Source organism: Stigmatopora nigra, chromosome 8, assembly GCF_051989575.1.
Source record: "Stigmatopora nigra isolate UIUO_SnigA chromosome 8, RoL_Snig_1.1, whole genome shotgun sequence".
NCBI classification, from domain to species: Eukaryota; Metazoa; Chordata; class Actinopteri; order Syngnathiformes; family Syngnathidae; genus Stigmatopora; species Stigmatopora nigra.
Window position 1 is genome coordinate 5213304 of NC_135515.1, and position 20196 is coordinate 5233499.

General features: G+C 39.7%; 2 protein-coding genes across 4 annotated transcripts; one reads left to right on the forward strand and one right to left on the reverse strand.

Annotated features, from left to right (window-relative positions):
- Nucleotides 1–290: 290 nt before the first annotated feature.
- Nucleotides 291–17536, forward strand: LOC144200242 (clathrin heavy chain 1-like). Of its 3 annotated transcripts, XM_077722263.1 has the most exons (34): nt 291–632; nt 1484–1691; nt 4067–4335; nt 4460–4621; nt 4731–4844; nt 5009–5182; nt 5681–5878; nt 5992–6192; nt 6274–6426; nt 6575–6697; nt 6848–6985; nt 7166–7330; nt 7422–7602; nt 7684–7847; nt 7941–8066; nt 8367–8509; nt 8590–8824; nt 8896–9018; nt 9196–9341; nt 9411–9594; nt 9687–9879; nt 9981–10138; nt 10226–10390; nt 10496–10603; nt 10707–10874; nt 11069–11218; nt 11303–11434; nt 11556–11666; nt 11791–11961; nt 12088–12309; nt 13446–13466; nt 15614–15651; nt 15750–15825; nt 15974–16113. In XM_077722263.1, the coding sequence occupies exons 1-33, from the start codon at nt 591–593 to the stop codon at nt 15778–15780; spliced, it is 4917 nt and encodes a 1638-aa protein (XP_077578389.1). In that variant the 5' UTR covers nt 291–590; the 3' UTR covers nt 15781–15825; nt 15974–16113. The 3 variants fall into 3 exon arrangements, with proteins under 3 accessions (XP_077578389.1, XP_077578387.1, XP_077578388.1); XM_077722261.1 differs by lacking the exon at nt 15614–15651 and having other exon boundaries at nt 15974–17536; XM_077722262.1 differs by lacking the exons at nt 13446–13466; nt 15614–15651 and having other exon boundaries at nt 15974–17536.
- cfap45 (cilia and flagella associated protein 45) lies at nt 16399–19869 on the reverse strand. Its single transcript, XM_077722883.1, has 9 exons — nt 19720–19869; nt 19478–19648; nt 19152–19330; nt 18945–19074; nt 18733–18879; nt 18513–18626; nt 18251–18444; nt 17948–18172; nt 16399–17871 (listed from the first exon to the last, which is right to left on the reverse strand). Exons 1-9 carry the CDS (start codon nt 19867–19869, stop codon nt 17811–17813), a joined length of 1371 nt encoding a protein of 456 aa, XP_077579009.1. The 3' UTR covers nt 16399–17810.
- Nucleotides 19870–20196: the final 327 nt, after the last annotated feature.

Sequence of the window (20196 nt, forward strand, 5' to 3'; positions counted from 1 at the left end):
TATTTTTGCCATATATATTTGTTGTTTTTTTACACCTTTTTTCTGCTGAGAAATGGCTTCAAATGAAAAGATCCAGCAATGCACTTGTGGAGTTGATGCTCACTGAGCAATAAATGCAGTTGATCTAAATTGCAATGCATTTATACCTTCTGCACACAAGATTTACAGGTGGAGAAAATTTATACATTTGTAAAGGAAATGAATCAAAAGTGAAAATGTTGCCAATGGGATCTTAAATCTGCAGCCACTGTCCATTTCGTGTTGCATTGATGCTTCCGGATGGGAAGCCACTCAAAACCGCTTCCGCCGCCATTGCGGAATTCGGACAGATCAGCCGTAGCCACAGCCGCTATCCATCTTGCAGTGCGGAGAGCAGAAACCAAAAAAAGCAGATCTATTGGGCATCTTTACGGCTTCCAGGTTCGGCTCCCACTATCAAAAGCCGAGCATTTTTATCGCTGTTATTTCCACGGACTTGATCCGACCTACACGTAACGCAAAGAGGTCGTAAGCTGGCGCGGTGCTGCTGCTCTGCTAGCTAGCACAGCGGCTAACATTTCAGCACTCTGGAGAACACCGAGGAAAACAGCATGACGCAAATCCTGCCTATCCGCTTCCAGGAGCACCTGCAGGTACGATGACAAAACCAATTATTAATTGCAATCCACGACTTTTTATCCATGCATGCAGTAAAAAGAATGACCGCGTCGTTTGACAGCTCGCTGGCTGAGCTAATGTCAATACCTGCAGCAAATGAATGACCTCCCCTCCCCCGTTTAGCATCAGCTAACAAATAGCCTTCGAGGTTGGCATCTCATCCATTTGTAACGATGACACTGCGTTGTCCATTATACCAACCCTTGCTAAGTAGATAAATGCAATTTTACTGAACAATTTCATGTTCCAGCTGCACGATTTGACCTACATTTCATCTTGATCTTCTAAATGGGCTCGTCTCTTCATAATTGTGTCGTGATGGGTACTAGCAGCAGTCACGTCATCTAATCGCAGCGGCTCTTGAGTCGTAAAATGAATTAAAACCTCGCGTGCATTACTGATTGTGGTTTATTCTGCATATTACCGTACCAAATGCTTAAATGCCCAAATATTTTACACTTGCAATTATGACAGGAGGGATGGATGAGTCAAGCAAGATACTCCTTTGGCACAGAAGCGTTGGCTTGCAGTGCCCAATGTGTTATGTTGTCCTCCACAAAAAGCAATCTTTAGATTAAATCATGCATTTCTTTGCAACTATATAAATAGAACATTTGATTGAATACATTTCTTTAATGCAACATATACTAGATACAATTTAACTAGTACACGTTTCGGTGTTACTCAGACTTAATCTGAGGTATTTCACTCTTGGTCAAAATACTGTAATGTGCAAATTATACTGAGGGAAAGATGTATTTTTCTACTCTGATGGGGCTTTGTCGTTTTAATTTGACTAAGAAAGTGATTTCTCTTCATATTCTAGCTCCAAAACCTGGGGATCAACCCGGCCAATATTGGGTTCAGCACTTTGACAATGGAGTCAGATAAATTCATCTGTATAAGAGAGAAAGTGGGTGAGCAGGCCCAAGTTGTCATTATTGACATGGCCGATCCCAACAACCCCATCCGCAGGCCCATCTCTGCAGATAGTGCTATTATGAACCCTGCCAGCAAAGTTATTGCCCTTAAAGGTAAGTAAATAACATTCTTAATGGTGCATCATTTTATAGAGAATGCTGATTAATTTTCTTTCAATGGTGATTCCATTTAGTTTCTAACTTAAATGATTTGTGTAAATTATTCTGTTGTCAGCCATTTTGATGTTCACATATAGGCCACCTCATTTGTTTGTCATGACATGTAATCTAATGCAATGTAGATGATACGTGCTAGTTTTATTAATGTGAATTAAAAGTAGTTTTATATAGTGATGGTGAAAAATGTCATGCTGTCATGAATGCTTTGTCTATTTTTGTTTTTGCTCTTTTTTTCGTTTCCTAAATGCTTTCTTATGTTTGCAGACGGTGAGTTGAATTTTACAAATCATGAGTTGCTAAAGTGTATTTCTGTATGCACTTGTCTTGACCCGAATGCACAATATTGGTCATAATTTCAATTAATGCTTGAATTGACCATTTATATAGTTATTATGCATTAAAATTGTTGTTTTTTTAATTACTATTAGTCCTCTGTCAAATCAGTAAAATTAAAATAATTGGAAATTTCACAGATTAAATGTTTTTCTAGAATGCTGTTAATCTCATTTTCTCAGTTAATCTTTCTGTATTTCCATCATGTTCAATGTAGAGATACAGTATGCCATTACATCCTCATCGATCTCACCGTTTACCATATTTACTCGCATATAAGCCGTATTTGTCGATCAAAAGAATTATGACTGAATCGAGGGTTCGGCTTATATGCGCATAAAAAGACGACATGCACTAAACTGCAAAGTAATAAAAAACGAAATGCCTCAACGCAAGACAATACCGCCGATACGGACACTACGTATACCACTATGGGTCCAGTTTTATTAAATATGCTTTTATCAGTTTCTGGATATTCAACTCTTAAGTATTATCACGTTCTCTAATAAACTATGTCAATATTTTTTATTTCAAGAAATGTCAGTACACTAATCTAATCATGCATTGAGATGCAGTGCACATTAAAAATCACTGTCCATCTGGTTTTGGATATATATACATATGTATATATTCCACTATATACTTTTTGGCCCTAAATTACACTGTAAATGATATTCATGTTTAAAGCAAAAGAAATAGTGTGTATGCATCTGTCCAGCAACCTTTACATCATTACATCCATTTGTGTGCTTTAAAGTCTCCTTTTGAAAATCTGCATTCAGACCTATACCACAGTTTAGCATCCCTCATTTTAGAGATACACTTTCAGGAATTTCTCTAAGATTCATAGTCATTCCACCAAGAAAAAAAGCATTGTTTAAAAAGGAAATTTGCATAGAAAATACAGTTGAACTTTTGTGAAAGGCGTGCAGGGGTGCTAAAAGATTAGCTCACTGTTAAGGAACAAAAATGAAAAAACAAAAAGAGCATTTTTTTCATGAAATCTAATTCACATTAACGATTTTTTGTCGTACTACCAAATTTTTGACTCTGAACTTGCTTCAGCTTCACCGCTTGCTTGCCTCACACAGCCTTACTCACAATGCTGCTCTCAGTGATGAACAATTTAAATGGCAGAGTCATGTCTTGTGGCAGGAGATACAATGCACACAATTAGTCTATTTCTAGTGTGCAGGGAAAAAACCCTCCATTTAGATTCTGTGCATGTTAAAATTAGATTGCCATTGATGACTCAAAAGTGCCAGTCAAAATATATAGAAGGTCTGGATCGCTTCTGGCTTCATCCCAGTGTTTTCTTATATAGGACCCCTGGTTTAATATGTAAACAGTTGATTACAAAGATTGATGAACTATTTCACACTAAGAATGGTGCCCCCGATTCTATTCTTCATTGGTTTAATAGCAGAGAAAACACAAATTAAATTTCTTGCTAATGGAATGTGCCCAGCAAGGTCAATGCAGCAACAACAATGAAGAGGAACTGTATTGAGACCTTCGAAATGAGCAGTGCTTTGTCAGTCTGAACACAGTTTGCCTCTTAGGCTATAAAAATGGTGGTTTTGTCCACATTATATGCCATTTTACCAGGGGTTTGCATATACATTCTCGAACGTGCACACATTAATGCACTGAATGCAGATCTACCACATAGTGGTGCCCTTTTGTTGGTCTTGCTTCTTGATTTGACACTGCCTTGTTGTATGGTGCTTTTATGTCACTGAAAGCAAACCCTGACTCCCTTCTCTAACAACTGGAATTTGGTATTTCTAAATGGTATTTGACCCCTCCTCTTCCTCCTCCTCCTCCCTCCTCCTCCTCCTCCAATGTCTGCTGTTGGTGATGTGTGGTAGCTTAGATTACTCCATTTGTTGTTTTCAAAACAACTCATAGTTATCTTCAAACTTGGTGATGGGGAATAATAAACTAACTTTAACATTAACTTGACACACTTTCAGCGGCCAAGACCCTGCAGATCTTCAATATTGAAATGAAGAGCAAGATGAAGGCTCACACAATGACGGATGACGTGACCTTCTGGAAATGGATCTCTCTTAACACCGTTGCTCTGGTTACGGATAACGCTGTCTACCATTGGAGCATGGAGGGTGACTCTCAGCCAATCAAAGTCTTTGACCGCCATTCCAGCCTGGCCGGTTGCCAGATCATCAACTATCGCACTGATGCCAAACAAAAATGGTTACTCCTGATTGGCATTTCTGCACAGGTATACATGTTGAAACTGGAAAATTATTGATTTTGGAATTGTTGGACTCATTTGTTTTGTATCGTATGTGTATGAACTTTAAGATGAATTTATATTTGTATTGGATAATTGTTTTATTTTTTAGCAAAATCGCGTTGTTGGAGCAATGCAGTTGTACTCGGTGGACAGAAAGGTTTCTCAGCCCATTGAAGGTCATGCTGCTGGCTTTGCACAATTCAAGATGGAGGACAACACTGAGGAATCAACTTTATTCTGCTTTGCTGTACGAGGACAGGCAGGCGGAAAAGTAGGATGCAGTATTTGCTTATTGTCTTTTTAAAGAAATATTACAGTTTAACTTCTATATTCTAACATATTTGAATTACAAATGACCATTTTTGTCTTTTTTTTTAAAGCTCCATATAATAGAAGTTGGCACTCCACCCACTGGTAACCAGCCATTTCCAAAGAAGGCTGTAGATGTCTTCTTTCCCCCAGAAGCCCAGAATGACTTCCCTGTTGCTATGCAGGTATAAAACATTTTTACTCAAACATGGTCATTTGAACTACTGTGTTAATGAATGTGATGGGCACTGTGTTTATATTTCTTTAAGTCTGCTCTTTGACTTCTTTGTCCAACATTATTTTAATAATGATTTATGCAACAGGAATTTAAAATACTTTCTCTTAATAGATAAGCTCCAAGCAAGATGTAGTCTTTCTTATCACCAAATACGGCTATATCCACCTCTACGACTTGGAAACCGGTACCTGCATTTACATGAACAGAATCAGTGGGGAGACCATTTTTGTCACAGCCCCTCATGAGCCAACTGCCGGAATCATTGGGGTCAACAGGAAAGGGCAGGTATTTAAAACACTTGCACATTACAATTTTCTGTACATGTAAATTTTCACTCAAGAATTGGTACACTTGCCTCTTTTTGGTGTAGCCAATGGCAGTTCAGTTTCTTTTGACTATTGTGAGAGTTATTTTTTGAAAACCTGGTGACCATGCAAGCTCTAGATTACCTTTCTCCCCTCATTGTTAGGACAGATAAATCCCATGTCCTTATTTGATTGATGGAGGGAAAGAGTTTCCCCAAATTTATCAGGTAGTAGCAGCACTTGAGATGGTATCCGCAAAATAGCTGAGCTTCTCCAAACAGAATTGAGCCTAATCCTGTTATTGTACTTAAGTCTCACATTTACCTCTACAGTTTAAAGCTTAATGTACTGCACACACAAAACATTACATAGCACAGAATTTGAGCTATTCAATTAAATTAACAATGTAAAGGCTTGCATTTCCAAATAATGTATACATAAAAACATGTTTTCAGAGGTTCAAAATGTGTTTTTCCAGGTGTTATCAGTATGTGTAGAGGAAGAGAACATTATTCCCTACATAACTAACGTGCTCCAGAACCCTGACCTGGCTCTCCGCATGGCTGTCCGCAATAACCTTGCCGGTGCTGAGGAGTTATTTGCACGCAAGTTCAACACCCTGTTTGCTGCTGGGAATTACTCCGATGCTGCTAAAGTGGCAGCCAATGCACCCAAGGTACACTAAAATAGTACTTGGTCAAAGTCATGGTTATAATGGTACTTTGCTCAACTTTGACAATCTGTTATGGTTTAATTACTGTAAACATCCATCTGTCTGTCTTTGTCCAGGGTATATTGCGAACACCAGACACCATCCGCAGGTTCCAGAGTGTTCCTGCTCAACCTGGACAGCGTTCACCATTGCTTCAGTACTTCGGCATCTTGCTGGATCAGGGCCAGCTCAATAAGTTTGAATCACTTGAGCTGTGTAGGCCAGTCCTTCAGCAGGGTCGCAAGCAGCTACTAGAGAAATGGCTTAAAGAAGACAAGGTCTGTGCCTGGAGGTTTTTTGTTTGTCTACTGGTCTTTGGTGCCCCCTCTACAAATGTAGCATTCCTACTTTGCCTACAGCTAGAGTGCTCAGAAGAGCTTGGAGACTTGGTGAAGTCAGTGGATCCCACACTTGCTCTCAGTGTCTACCTGAGAGCAAATGTCCCAAACAAAGTCATTCAGTGCTTTGCTGAGACTGGACAGTTCCAGAAGATTGTATTGTATGCCAAAAAGGTTTGTTGCCATATTTGTTTTTATGTCATTCTTTATTGTGTGAAAACATTTAGCCAAAATGACTTCAAATCATGATTTAACTGACATGTTAACTTCCATCTATGTCTGAAAATAGAAATAAAACTGCAGTTTCCAATTTTTTTTGTAGGTGGGGTACACACCTGATTGGATCTTCCTGTTAAGAAATGTGATGCGGATCAGCCCAGAACAAGGCCTTCAGTTCTCCCAAATGCTGGTACAGGATGAGGAGCCTCTTGCTGACATTACACAGGTATAAACAAATGAAGCAATTCTGTAGCTGTTGTTTGTGTGCTCCCTTTTTGGGTTATAAAAACTCTGCACTGTGGTAATAAATAGACTAAATCAAATTTATGACAATGATTTTGATTTTCAAACAAACTATCTTTCCTTTTGTCTCTAGATTGTAGATGTTTTCATGGAGTACAACCTGATCCAACAATGTACATCCTTTCTGCTGGATGCCCTGAAGAACAACAGGCCCATGGAAGGAGCACTGCAGACACGCCTGCTTGAAATGAATTTGGTCCATGCACCACAGGTACATAGAAAAACTAACGCAAAAACTAAATATTCACAAAAATAGTTTGACATTCTCATTTAACTTAGAATGGAAATTCCCATTGCATTCATTGTTTTTATTTTAAAAGGTCTATTTTGGGGGGGGGGGGGGGGGGGGGTTGTTTTTTAATATTAAACAGTCCTACGCTGATTTTTGCAGGTTGCAGATGCTATTTTGGGCAACCAGATGTTCACTCATTATGACCGTGCCCATGTTGCACAACTGTGTGAGAAGGCTGGTCTCCTGCAGAGAGCCCTGGAGCATTATACTGATCTGTATGACATTAAGCGAGCTGTGGTACACACGCACCTCCTCAACCCAGAGGTACAGTGTCAAATTAAAAAAAGAATACCCAGAAATTATAATGTCTTTATGTTGCAGAATACTTATTGTTGTACATTTCTGCCCATTTCAGTGGCTAGTCAATTTTTTTGGCTCGCTATCAGTGGAGGACTCTTTGGAGTGTCTTCGAGCCATGCTATCTGCTAATATCCGTCAGAACCTGCAGATCTGTGTTCAAGTTGCCTCCAAATACCATGAACAACTAAGCACCCAGAGCCTCACAGAACTTTTTGAGTCATTTAAGAGCTTTGAAGGTACAACTTGAGCTGCTTTAGGAGTTAACAAAAAAAAATGTTGTGACATTGCAATAATTTGTCTTTGATTTTGTCTTCCAGGGCTCTTCTACTTTTTGGGTTCAATTGTTAACTTCAGCCAGGACCCTGAAGTTCACTTCAAATACATTCAGGCTGCTTGCAAGACAGGCCAAATCAAGGAAGTGGAAAGGATCTGCAGAGAGAGTAACTGCTATGACCCTGAGCGTGTGAAAAACTTCCTCAAGGTACAAAAGAGTTTTCAAGTTGCACTCCTTGAATATTAAGTCTTTCATATTATATGCATTAATACTGTGAAACTTTTTTTTTTATATCTTAAGGAAGCCAAGTTGACTGATCAACTGCCATTGATCATTGTGTGCGATCGCTTTGATTTTGTCCACGATCTGGTCCTGTACTTGTACCGCAACACTCTGCAGAAATACATTGAGATCTACGTACAGAAGGTACCATGCTGAACTTTGATCATCAATACACGTTTGCTTTTATGTAGGGTCGAAAAAGAGACTTTTTTTTTGGTATTTATTCAAATATACAATTACCCAAACAATATAGAGCCCGAAACAAAGTATTTGCAGTGTTTTGTTTATCATAAGTGATGTGAAAATCATTTTTAGAAAAAACAAACAGTTGTACACAGGTTAGAACATTTAAAAAATAATAATAATAAAAACTTAACACAAATTCAACATAAAAGTAATAAACTAAGTAATTATTTGATCAAATAAGTGATTTTTTTCCCCCAGGTTAACCCAAGTCGCCTCCCAGTGGTTATTGGAGGTTTGCTGGATGTTGATTGTGCCGAAGATGTGATTAAGAACCTGATCATGGTTGTAAGAGGACAGTTTTCCACAGATGAACTAGTTGCTGAAGTGGAGAAGAGAAATCGGTGAGAGTGAGGGAAAAAAAAGAAAAAAAACACACAGAGGGAAAAATTTCTGTCAAAATAACTGTTCTATTTCCCAATAGACTGAAGCTTCTCCTCCCGTGGTTGGAAGCCCGTATTCATGAAGGTTGTGAGGAGCCTGCAACCCACAATGCCCTGGCTAAGATTTACATTGACAGCAACAATAACCCTGAGCGCTTCCTTAGGGAGAACCCTTTTTATGACAGCTGTGTGGTTGGCAAATATTGTGAGAAAAGAGACCCCCACTTGGCTTGTGTGGCCTATGAAAGAGGGCAATGTGACCAGGAACTCATCCACGTGAGTTGTCGAAAGCCTTGAGTTTAACAATGGCGCATATGGTTGTTCATTTCCCTGATTTTATGTTTCAGGTGTGTAATGAGAACTCGCTGTTCAAGAGTCTGTCACGTTACCTAGTTCGCCGCAAAAACCCAGAGCTATGGGCAAGTGTGCTGCTGGAGACCAACAACTATAGAAGACCACTCATCGATCAGGTCTCGCACCTTTTCATCATTTGTAACAAATATTGCAAAAATATAACCTGAACTATTAAACACATATATACATATTGTTTGGTTTCAGAGTTCACAATGTATCGTACAATATCTTGTTGTTTTTTTTTCTTTCCTCAATACAATATTATCAATGCTTGTTGTTGTACTGTGATGCAGGTGGTCCAGACTGCCCTGACAGAGACCCAGGATCCAGAGGAAGTATCTGTCTCAGTCAAGGCTTTTATGACGGCTGATCTTCCCAATGAGCTTATTGAGCTTCTGGAGAAAATTGTCCTTGATAACTCTGTCTTTAGTGAGCACAGGTATAACGAGATGTCCTTTTTTTTCTTAATCAGGTCAACAACAAAAAAATCCTTCTTTGTATGTTTTAGAAACCTTCAGAATCTGCTCATCCTGACCGCCATCAAAGCCGATCGGACCCGGGTGATGGAGTACATTAATCGTCTTGATAACTATGATGCCCCAGACATTGCAAACATTGCCATTAGCAATGAGCTTTTTGAGGAGGCCTTTGCTATTTTTAGGAAATTTGACGTCAACACATCAGCTGTGCAGGTGAGTGACTTTGATACTTAACTTCTTTGTGCTTTGATTTCTTTTTTTCTCTGACTGAATATTTTGTGGAATATTCTCTCATTTATACATAGGTCCTGATTGAGCACATTGGTAACTTGGACCGAGCCTATGAGTTTGCTGAGCGCTGCAACGAGCCTCCAGTGTGGAGTCAGCTTGCAAAGGCCCAGCTCCAAAAGGGCCTCGTCAAAGAAGCAATAGATTCTTATATCAAGGCAGATGACCCCTCTGCTTACATGGAGGTTGGACAAGCAGCAGCTCAGAGTGGTAGGACCAACTCAAAAATCAATTGATGCTTGTTTAAACTCTTGACAAAAATTTTGAAATGACCTTGCCCCATTAAGTTTTATGAGCTTTGCTGTGTTTAGGAAACTGGGAGGATCTTGTAAAGTTTCTGCAGATGGCCCGAAAGAAGGCCCGCGAGTCTTACGTTGAAACAGAGTTGATCTTTGCTCTGGCAAAGACCAACCGCCTTGCTGAGCTGGAGGAGTTCATCAATGGCCCCAATAATGCTCACATCCAACAAGTAGGTTCACAGACACATCAATATCTACTCTTTGTTGTTCTTTTATTCCTTAACTAAAAGTTATCTTTTCACCGGCCATTCCTCTAGGTGGGTGACCGTTGCTATGACGACAAGATGTACGAGGCAGCCAAACTGCTTTACAACAACGTGTCTAATTTTGGTCGCCTAGCTTCTACTCTCGTGCACCTAGGAGAGTATCAGGCAGCTGTGGATGGAGCACGCAAGGCCAACAGCACACGTACATGGAAGGAGGTGGGAAATGGGCAGATTAGTTTGCAAATAAATTCACTTGTGTTCTTTTTTGAGTGTAAAGTGAATATTTTGAGTCTAATTTCACACTCTCTTTCTCTTTCTCAGGTGTGCTTTGCATGTGTTGATGGCAAAGAGTTCAGGCTTGCCCAAATGTGTGGCCTGCATATTGTTGTCCATGCTGATGAGCTGGAGGAACTCATTAATTATTACCAGGTACAAAGCATGACAGTGACCTCAATCCTTTTTAACATATCAAAAATGTCAAGGGAAAATTTGTTTTTAATAAGTTGTTGTTTTTTTGGGGTATTTTTTTAAGGACCGCGGCTACTTTGAGGAGCTGATTACCATGCTGGAGGCTGCTTTGGGATTAGAGCGAGCTCACATGGGAATGTTCACAGAGCTAGCCATTCTTTACTCCAAATTTAAACCCCAGAAGATGAGGGAGCACTTGGAGCTCTTCTGGTCCCGTGTGAACATTCCAAAGGTAGATGCTATAGAAACGTGTCACATCGCCTTTTAACAACTGCTTGTTTTATTAGTGTTTCCCACAAGATTGAAGAGAATTGCTTTTTTTAAGTGATGCATTTGTCTTTGTCTATGTGGTGCTCCTCTGACTAGTCATATAGGCCTTGATTTTTTTTTTAAAATCCAATAACATTTATGCATGTCAATTTGAAGGTTCTTAGGGCAGCTGAGCAGGCTCACCTCTGGGCAGAGCTAGTGTTTCTCTATGATAAATACGAGGAATATGACAATGCCATCATCACAATGATGACTCATCCTTCTGATGCCTGGAAAGAGGGACAATTCAAAGACATTGTCACCAAGGTGAGGCTCCTACACTTGTTTAATGTAAAAGAAGTGACTTATAACTGGTGTTATAATATATTTACTTTTGTTTTTTTACTATAGGTGGCCAATGTGGAACTGTACTACAAAGCCATCCATTTTTATTTGGAGTTTAAACCTTTATTATTAAATGACCTGCTCATTGTTCTCTCCCCAAGACTGGATCACTCCCGCGCTGTCAATTTTTTCACCAAGGTGAGTGATTGTCTCTATTGATGATTCTAGAATTATGCACACATTCTGCTGATAAACATGCTGTTTTTTTTTTTTTTATTAAATCGGTAATAATTTCCTTTGTGGTTGCTTCACTGTTTAGGTGAAGCAGGTACCTCTGGTTAAACCATATTTGAGGTCGGTCCAGAATCACAACAACAAGTCAGTCAATGAATCTCTCAACAACCTCTTCATCATTGAGGAAGATTATGCGGTATGATGTGACTTTAACTGAACACATTTTTACTTAAAGTTACCATTGTTGTTTAGGATTAAAATGTGTTGTTCTTTCTTCGTTACTACAAAACTTTTAATCTACCTTCTTTGCTTGTATACAGTCATTACGCACTTCCATTGATGCTTATGACAACTTTGACAACATCTCACTGGCTCAAGGCTTAGAGAAGCATGATTTGATCGAGTTTAGGAGGATTGCGGCATACCTTTTTAAGGGCAACAACCGCTGGAAACAGAGTGTTGAACTTTGCAAGAAAGACAAGCTCTACAAGGTGGCAACACTTACATGGACTGTGTTCTCGTGTTCAATATGTTTCATTTAATATCAGGCACTAGTTTAAGCATTAAGCAGTAGCCTATTTTTATTGATTTACTTTTACATATCTCTCCTTGTGTAGGACGCCATGCAATATGCATCTGAGTCCAAAGATATTGAACTGGCTGAGGAACTTCTTGCTTGGTTCCTGGACGAGGACAAGAAGGAGTGTTTTGCTGCCTGTTTGTTCACCTGCTATGATTTGTTGCGACCTGACGTAGTGCTTGAGACCGCTTGGAGGCACAACATCATGGATTTCTCTATGCCGTACTTCATCCAGGTCATGAGGGAATACCTCAGTAAGGTGGGTCATTCACACGTGAACACAGTAAAACACTGTTCTCATTTTTAGTTGGACAACATAAATGCAGTTATGAGGGTTTAGGGCAGGGGAACAATTAACTACATTTAAAGAAAAGAATGTCTTCTGTGCAGAGTTTTAGATCATTGTGGGCTCCTTTCTAGTGACTTTCTTCTTGCTAACTAATTTTATAACCTAATGTGCGCAAATGGCAACGAAAAGAACTATTAACATGGATTCTTTGGAATCAGAGTTTCCCCAATGGCAACTAATGCTGGAGTTGTTTGTAACAACAGGCATTTGACATTTGGCTGTGGAGTAGTTTTCCCAAGCCAGTGTCATTTATTGAATATTTCCTTGCTCCTTTTTATGCTCATCTTCCTTTTGTCCTTTTTATGTGCAAGTGTTATCCTTTTTCTTTTGGGTTTTCATCCACTCTACTCTAGCTACTTTCCCATACAAATGTCCTTCAGAGGAGATTCATTCCAGATTAAACCACTTCTCATTTTAAGTGGAATAAAACTGTTGGAGGAAGAAGGAAGTTGTCATTGAACGGAAACATACTGAGGCTTTCACAGGTCCCATTACAAATCATAAATAACCATTTTTGTGTATTTTTGCAGTATGCACAACACTGTGTATTTAGTGGAAAGGCTCCTGGACCAAATTAGTCATTATTCTTGTCTTATCCTCGTCTCTTTTGAAAATTTAAGGACAGACAGTTTAACCAACAAAGTTTCTGCTATAACAAGCAATATCTGATTGAAAATAACCGATTACACTTGATGCCAGTTTAGTAACTGAAGTTTGCATTACAATTTTTTTACTCAAATATCTTACCTGATATAGCATGCAGGTCTAATTCAAATTGGATCCAGTCAGCTAAATATTAAAGATGAGAGGCTCAAATGGAAAATTAAAATAACCTTGTTAACAAAATGAATCTAGGAACACAACTGGGAACCTCAAGTATACATTTGTATCAGAAATAGCATTATTACCTGCACAGCCTCTGTGTTTTTGTGTTGTCTTTCAATATAAAGTCTTGTTTGCTTGTTTCTCACTGTCAGTTTCTACTGTGGGAGACTTCCACTTGGCTTTTTTTTCCCTTAAGTTGCCTCTCTGAATTTCCTTTCCAGGTTGACGCGATAAAGGAAAAGGTGAACGTTGAATCCATTTCCTAATTATCCTTATTGACTTGCTCTCCCATAACATGTACTAGTTTAGGAGGGGTAAAATTAGCAGAAAGTGCATGATTTCCCCTCCCACTTTGTCACTGCTGCTTTAATGTGTACAACTATGCATCTCCACTAGATCACTTACAGTAACAATTTCCCCTACAATCCAGAGTGGAGCTTTTTATCCTTTTTTATATACACATAACTTCACATACAAACTTAAATAGAATTAGGATAACAAATGAATAAAATAAACTCCAATGTTTTGCTGAAAAAAAATAATATTAGTTTTTATTACCAATTTCACTAAACATGACCAATGTTGGTCCAATTGAATTTGGGAATGAAGCAGTGTTAGTTTGTTTTAAATACTACATTCATTAATCTTTAAAACATGTCCTCAATTTGTGACTTATCCACTCAATCATTGGGTATATATGAGTATTAGGCTATCCTAAAATATGTTGACAGAAAATTCCCACCATGAAACAAATCCACAGCATAAGAAATTAGAAAGCAATGCCTCCTTTACGTCAGTGGGTGAAAAGTGCCACTCTGGATCACCACCTGCCGTGTCAGGTTTGTTTCTTACACACTTTCCAATTAATTTTAATATTAAACTTGTTGTTACCTAGCCTTTTCAACATCATCCTGTCCATCATTAGCTGAGAGAGTATATTTAGTGGACACTGAGTTGGAATTCTTTTGTCTTGAGAGAGTCAGTTTATATCTATGTGATACATTAAAACCAGCATCAGGTACACAGAGATGATTTGTGTCCAGTTATTAATCTTGAGCATCCTTCCCAATAGAATTGTCGCAGCTTTTAGAAAAGCAAATACTATGCAGTTGATGTAGTTAGTGTATGTCATGTGTAAAGCAAAACGCATGCGTTGACCCTCACTTAGTCGCATTAGCAGCACTGGGCTAGGAGACATCGTTGTTGGCTTTGCCTGCTTCTGGAAACTTTTAGTGGCTGTACAAGAGCATCCTATCTGCCCTTTTTCTCTCTCCCTCCGATATGGTGCTTTGCTTCTCTTCTCTCTTTCTCACGCGCTCTTCAACGTAATAACAACAACAACAAAAAAACTACTGCTTCCGCATGTCTTTGAACCCTTCTCTTTTCAAAATGCAAGAGTCTGCACAACTGGATTGACTGACACTAGTGAACTACAGTATGTAGAGAGCTGAACCAAGTACCTGGACAGGGATCCTACATAAGTACTTAATCATTGCTCCAAAATTTAATGTTCAAGCTGCAGATATTTGTGAACTTTTTTTGCTGGCTTCTTTAAGTCTTTTTGACTTTGCTTTTTTTCCTGCTTCAAAGCTGCTCTCTGGCCAAAAAAAAAATTAATATACCCAAGAAAGATAGTATCAAATTTAAAAGTAACTAAGTTGACTCAAAACTAATATTTTACTGATCAGTAAAACCTGTCTCAACCACACAGTTTTGATCCAAAACAGAAATATTTAGATGTAGTGATGCTCCACTTGTGGAAAAGTGATTTTCCTACACATTTAAAAACATTATGCCGATTACAATTCCATCTGACTAGACTCTTGATTCTACCGCAATGTTGTGCTTTTGCACATGTATTTTTCTGTTCCAGTAAACAACAGTATGTTCCTCTTTAGTTGTCCCACTTGCTTATATTGTTTTTGTTTTTCCCCAACTTTCTGCTACTTTATTTATTATCATTTTGCCTTGAATTTTAATCCACTGGTAAATATATTTTAATCCAATTACCCAAATGAGTTCAGGAACATTACAGAATCTTGTAAAATACAGCAAAGTAGATATACTTATATTGTTCAGAGCAGTGAAACATACATTGAGAAGAGGTTGCTTGTACTGGTGACGGTTTGGTTCTCTGCATACTCTAAAATCATAGAGTAGATAATTGAAGTGGCTGGATGGGTGGGACCATTATTTTCATAATTTGTGTCTATATCCCCCCCGTAACCCAACATTATACAGTGTGACCCTTTAAAAGAAAAGCAGATTAGACCCTGAGTAGTCGCCTTTAGCACAATAGCTGTACAGCAGTGGCTTTAGTTGTTTAATGGGGGACATCCAGCTGCACATTTTCACTTAAAAGTGGACGGTGCTCATCTCCGCCTGTCAGGAATGGTCCCATCCTTCAGCCAGTGAAATAACCCAGAGGTCAGTTTTTTTTTACCAACCTGGCATCTTCAAGAGGCTTGGCTTTTGCTCCTTCTCCGTCAAGCTTGTTGTCACACTATCACTCTTCTTCTCCACAGGTGGACAAGCTCGAAGCCTCAGAGTCTCTGAGGAAACAAGAGGAGCAAGCCACAGAATCTCAACCAATCATTTATGGTAAACATGTGCTGTCGTTGCCTCTTTTTGTCATTTTAGACAAGTAATGCAAATATAATCCAATTTATTTTGTTTTTCCTCTCCCCTGAACTTCAGATGGTCACTAGGCACGTGTTTTGACACAAAATTTTTGTTGGTTGTTTGGCAGGCACACCCCAACTCATGCTCACTTCAAGCGCCAATGTTGCCGTGCCCCCCCAGCAGGCCTATGGCTATGGGTACACAGCAGCAGCACCAGGCTATGGGCAACCGCCACAGGCCAATTTTGGATATGGCATGTGAACACCCTTTCCCATCCCCTCCCTTACCCTCTTCCTCCCTTCTTGTTCCCCTCCAGCCTCCCATGATCTTCTACCCTCAACAGAGGCCACAAGCAAGCAACAATCCACTTCTATTTTTTATTTATATTACTGTTTTTGTTACATAGAGGTTTTCCTGTTTGAAGTAAAACAACATGCACACGTTACAGAGGACTTTAGTTTGTTCAATTTGAACTGAAATTGGACCACATTTTTTGCGTTCCCCACATTCCATATTTATAACTCCCTTTTTAGACGTGTGTGTGTGTCGGTCTTGTTTTTTTGGTTTGTTTGTGTCTTGTGTTTTTTTTAAAGGATTTGTTTGAAGTGGACTTGCTAAAGCTGAGCTTTGAAACTTTGAAGTAGGTGGAGGAGCATTGGATTTTGCACTTGTGAAGATATTCCGTGTGGAGAGAAGCTCTTATTTGATCTGTAGAACATGTGACCATCTTAACGGTGTCTCGTTTTGTCTGTACAATGCATTACATTGTATATTTTGAGGAGTGTGAGATGATAAATAACATAGAGTATTTGAACATATATTGCCATTCAGATGGCTACCCCCCTAGCAACACTAAGTACAGTCATGATAGTATATTCTGCACAGGTGTGTAGCTTTATGAGTTTGAAATGCATTCAGACGTTTGTCACTTTATGATTGAGGCTGCGTTGCGTGTGTGTGTGTGACCTAATGATAGTCTACTACTATTTCAACCCCCTCTCTCTCCTTTTACAGAGGGGTCCCCCGCTAGATGTTAGCTCTCCTCTGTGTGTTAGGTGACCTCTTGTGCCGTGTACAGTGCTTGTGTGAGACTGTATCTGTGTATGTGCAAGGGCGGGACCACGCACACATGCACTGAGTGTGCATGTGTGTGTATTCGCACTCAGCTGTCTCTGCTGAGGCCGTTTTAAGCCAGGTGTTGTGACGTTTCCCTTGGGTCACCATGACATTTTATTTTGTGGGAGTTGATGTGTACAGATGTGAACAGGATTTGAAAAAATATGAAGAAAAAATTAGGAAATTATAGATGGTGCGACAACAGTACCGACACAGACACTAATCTGCCCTCCACCTCGTTCATCCTCCAGAAACAAAGACTTTATGATGTCTAAAAGACAGCTCAATGAAACCCACAACATGTAGGTTGCATGTGTAGATGGTTAAGAAAATAGGGTCTCAGTACATCCAGAATGATGTCCTATATGAGCCTGTATTTACCTTGATGTATTTCCTTACATCCCTCAAGCAGTGTGAGTGTGTATAAAGTGTCACCTTACATTAATTCAAAATCCTTTTTGTTGTCATAACGTATGAATAAACAAAGGGGCTCTGTCATTGAAAAAGTAGAAGATTATGACCTAAGTGAAAGGGAAGTACTAGCCTAAATAAAATTGAAAAATTGTAAACTGTTTTTTTTTTTGTTCAGTCTATACTGGAATGGTGGGACTTTATGTATTCTTTAAATTCACTACTACTCTTGATTTCAGGTCTAAGGTAAGTTTTGATCTCAAATTGTGTAGTTTTCTGGCTCTACTTGTGATTTTTCTTTTGTTCTTGGAAGGATGGACGTTCAATTAAATCATTGACTCATTTACGCACAAAAAATATGAATTCACTTTACATTTAAACGTCAACTTAAATATGGCGTCCTCTTCATTGGAGCCGCATGCTGAAGATTTAGTGAATCAAAGCAGCCAGACCTTTCTTTCCACATCACTGCAATATTTTTCATTAAGCCCCATTGCCCTGCACATGGATGAGAAAGGTCATATTTAGACAAAAATCACAAGAAAATTGAACACTTGATGCCAGCAATATTTACTTGAGCTCCTGCAACTTCTTCCTTTTGAGTTCACTAATGCGTTGGTGTCGCTTCTGCGCCTCCTTATTCAGTTTTTCTGCTTCTTTTAAGGTTTCTTTGTGCTTGGTGAGGGTGGACTGTCCCAGCTCCTTTACCTGCTGCCTGATGGCCTCGGCATGGCGGAGCGCATTCTGACGCTGCCTTTCGTCTTCTTCTTTCTGTCTTGCACTTGCCTCTTGTTGAACCCTAATTGTGTCACAAAGGGAAGGTAACGAAGAAGGAAGAAAATGCAGTTCGATCAGTGTCCCAAGTATAACGTCTCACTTTAAAACTCTCTCAAATTCGGCCTTCTCTCGGCCAGCTTCCATGGATAGTAACTGCTCTTTACGCCGAACCTGCTCCAGACGAGCAGCCCGAATCATTGCCTCTTCCCGTGCCTTTTTGGCAGCCAACTCCTTTTCCTTCCTCCTCCATTCTCTATCTGCAATCTCTTGGTTCCTCTTAGTACGAAGTTCGTCCTTCCGAAAGCATCCACGGTCAAGATGAATATACAAAACTGGATTTAAGCTATTTAGTCAATCCTGACCTGATCGGCCTTGTGGTCTCTGGCTCTTTCCTGCTGAGCTCTCAGCCTGGCGATCTCTAACTCCTTCTCCCTCTTTATCCTCTTCTGTTCCGCTTCGTACTCAGCCTCACGTTGCTGCAGGAAAAACGCAAATTAGAGGCGTAACTGTATTCCAAAACGGCGAGGAAGAACTAAAATAAAACTAGTATTTCCGGTAGCGGCTTTGTGGTAAGTATCTCACCTGTTTGTTTTTTATATACTCCATTTCTCTCAGGTCTGCCATCTTCTCTTCTTCTTTCCTCAGCTCCCGTGCCCTCATCGTCTCAGCATTGATTTTCATCACTTCTTGCTGTAGATGTTCCTGTTCCTCCCTCTTCTTCTCCAGGCCCTGGAGCAAGGTATAGTTTGTAAAACCCACTTTTATATTTTACTTAACAACATAGATTGTGGTACCATGATGTCCTCCATGTTCATCCTTGCTTGTTTCTCTCTAGCTTGTTGTTTCTCCTGCTCTCTCAGCTCCTCTTGTACTATCTTCTCCTCTAGACGCTGCTGGATCTGTTCAAAAAGTTGTTGTTTCCCACTGGAGGGCACAAATAAGACACATTTCTAATAGCAGCAGAACATAAACAGCCATGCTTTTGGGAACTTATTTTTTACCTGATCCTTTGTTGTTTACGCATCTCATCAGTCTGATCCACCTTGTCCAGAAGTCTTCGGCGCTCTGCTTCCATCATGGCATCCAGACGCTTCTCTTCCTCCAGCATTTCCATATGGATCTGGATCTTCTCCTGGATTTGTGCATCACGTGTAGCTTGGCACTGAGCACCTAAAATTGCCTGAGGAGCTCCCGGAGAAGCAGACCAAGATGAATACCGGGAAGTAGGTGTTGTCTAAAATGTTTTACCCTCCAAAATAATACTCTCAACAGATTCAGTTGGACAAATTAATACACCCCAACATATGTGTGTATACATATTTACTACCTTGTTGAGTTCTCTGATCTCTTCTTCCTGTTCCATTCTCAGGGCATCGGCACGCTTCAGCAGATGCTGTGCTCGCTCTTGAGCCTCCAATTCCACCTCACTCAGAGGCTGCTTCTCCTGACGGGACTTGTCGGCTTCTAACATCTGCCGCTTCTTTTCCTCAGCCGCCCGCTACGTATAATCAGGTGTTTGAATTGTTGATACAAAGTCCACAAAGTGAATGTTTTGGGAAATTTGACTACCATTTCATCCTCTTTCCTTTTCGGATCCGTCTCCTTCGAAGCCTTCTCCTCCTTGGAGATAACTTTGGATCTTGATGTGATCTGTTTAAAGTCCGCTGAAGGTAGAATGATGGACTTTCCAGAGGGATCATTGCATGGAATCCTAGCCATAACAGGAGTACCAGAGGTAAGATTTAAACCCTTTACCTCAGAATAATGAGGAATTTTCTAACCTGACTGTCGTTTTAAAAGTTAAAAAAAAGCTTGCCTGAGGTTGCGAATGAGGTCTTTAGTAACAATTTGGATAGTCTTCCCTCCCACCTTCTCCACTGGCACATCACTTAGCTTCAAAGCAGATTGTTAGGATTTCTTGCACATCTGACAAGTATAGGAAACATACTCACCTGTATCTTCTTTCCAAACAAACTTTCATCCACCTGAGAGGAGGATGCTCGTGTTCGGTATCGATGTTGTCTTCTCAACGTTGATGCGGACGAG

What these genes read in the sequence shown, in the direction of transcription:
- LOC144200242 (XM_077722261.1), top strand. Translation starts at nt 591, where the DNA reads ATGACGCAAATCCTGCCTATCCGCTTCCAGGAGCACCTGCAG. An exon ending in TCAACACATCAGCTGTGCAG is followed by an intron (nt 9,595 to 9,686) that starts GTGAGTGACTTT and finishes ATTTATACATAG; the next exon opens with GTCCTGATTGAGCACATTGG. An exon ending in ACAAGCAGCAGCTCAGAGTG is followed by an intron (nt 9,880 to 9,980) that starts GTAGGACCAACT and finishes TGCTGTGTTTAG; the next exon opens with GAAACTGGGAGGATCTTGTA.
- cfap45 (XM_077722883.1), bottom strand. Translation starts at nt 19,869, where the DNA reads ATGGCTAGGATTCCATGCAATGATCCCTCTGGAAAGTCCATCATTCTA. An exon ending in TGAACATGGAGGACATCATG is followed by an intron (nt 18,880 to 18,944) that starts GTACCACAATCT and finishes ACCTTGCTCCAG; the next exon opens with GGCCTGGAGAAGAAGAGGGA. An exon ending in GAGACCACAAGGCCGATCAG is followed by an intron (nt 18,445 to 18,512) that starts GTCAGGATTGAC and finishes TGCTTTCGGAAG; the next exon opens with GACGAACTTCGTACTAAGAG.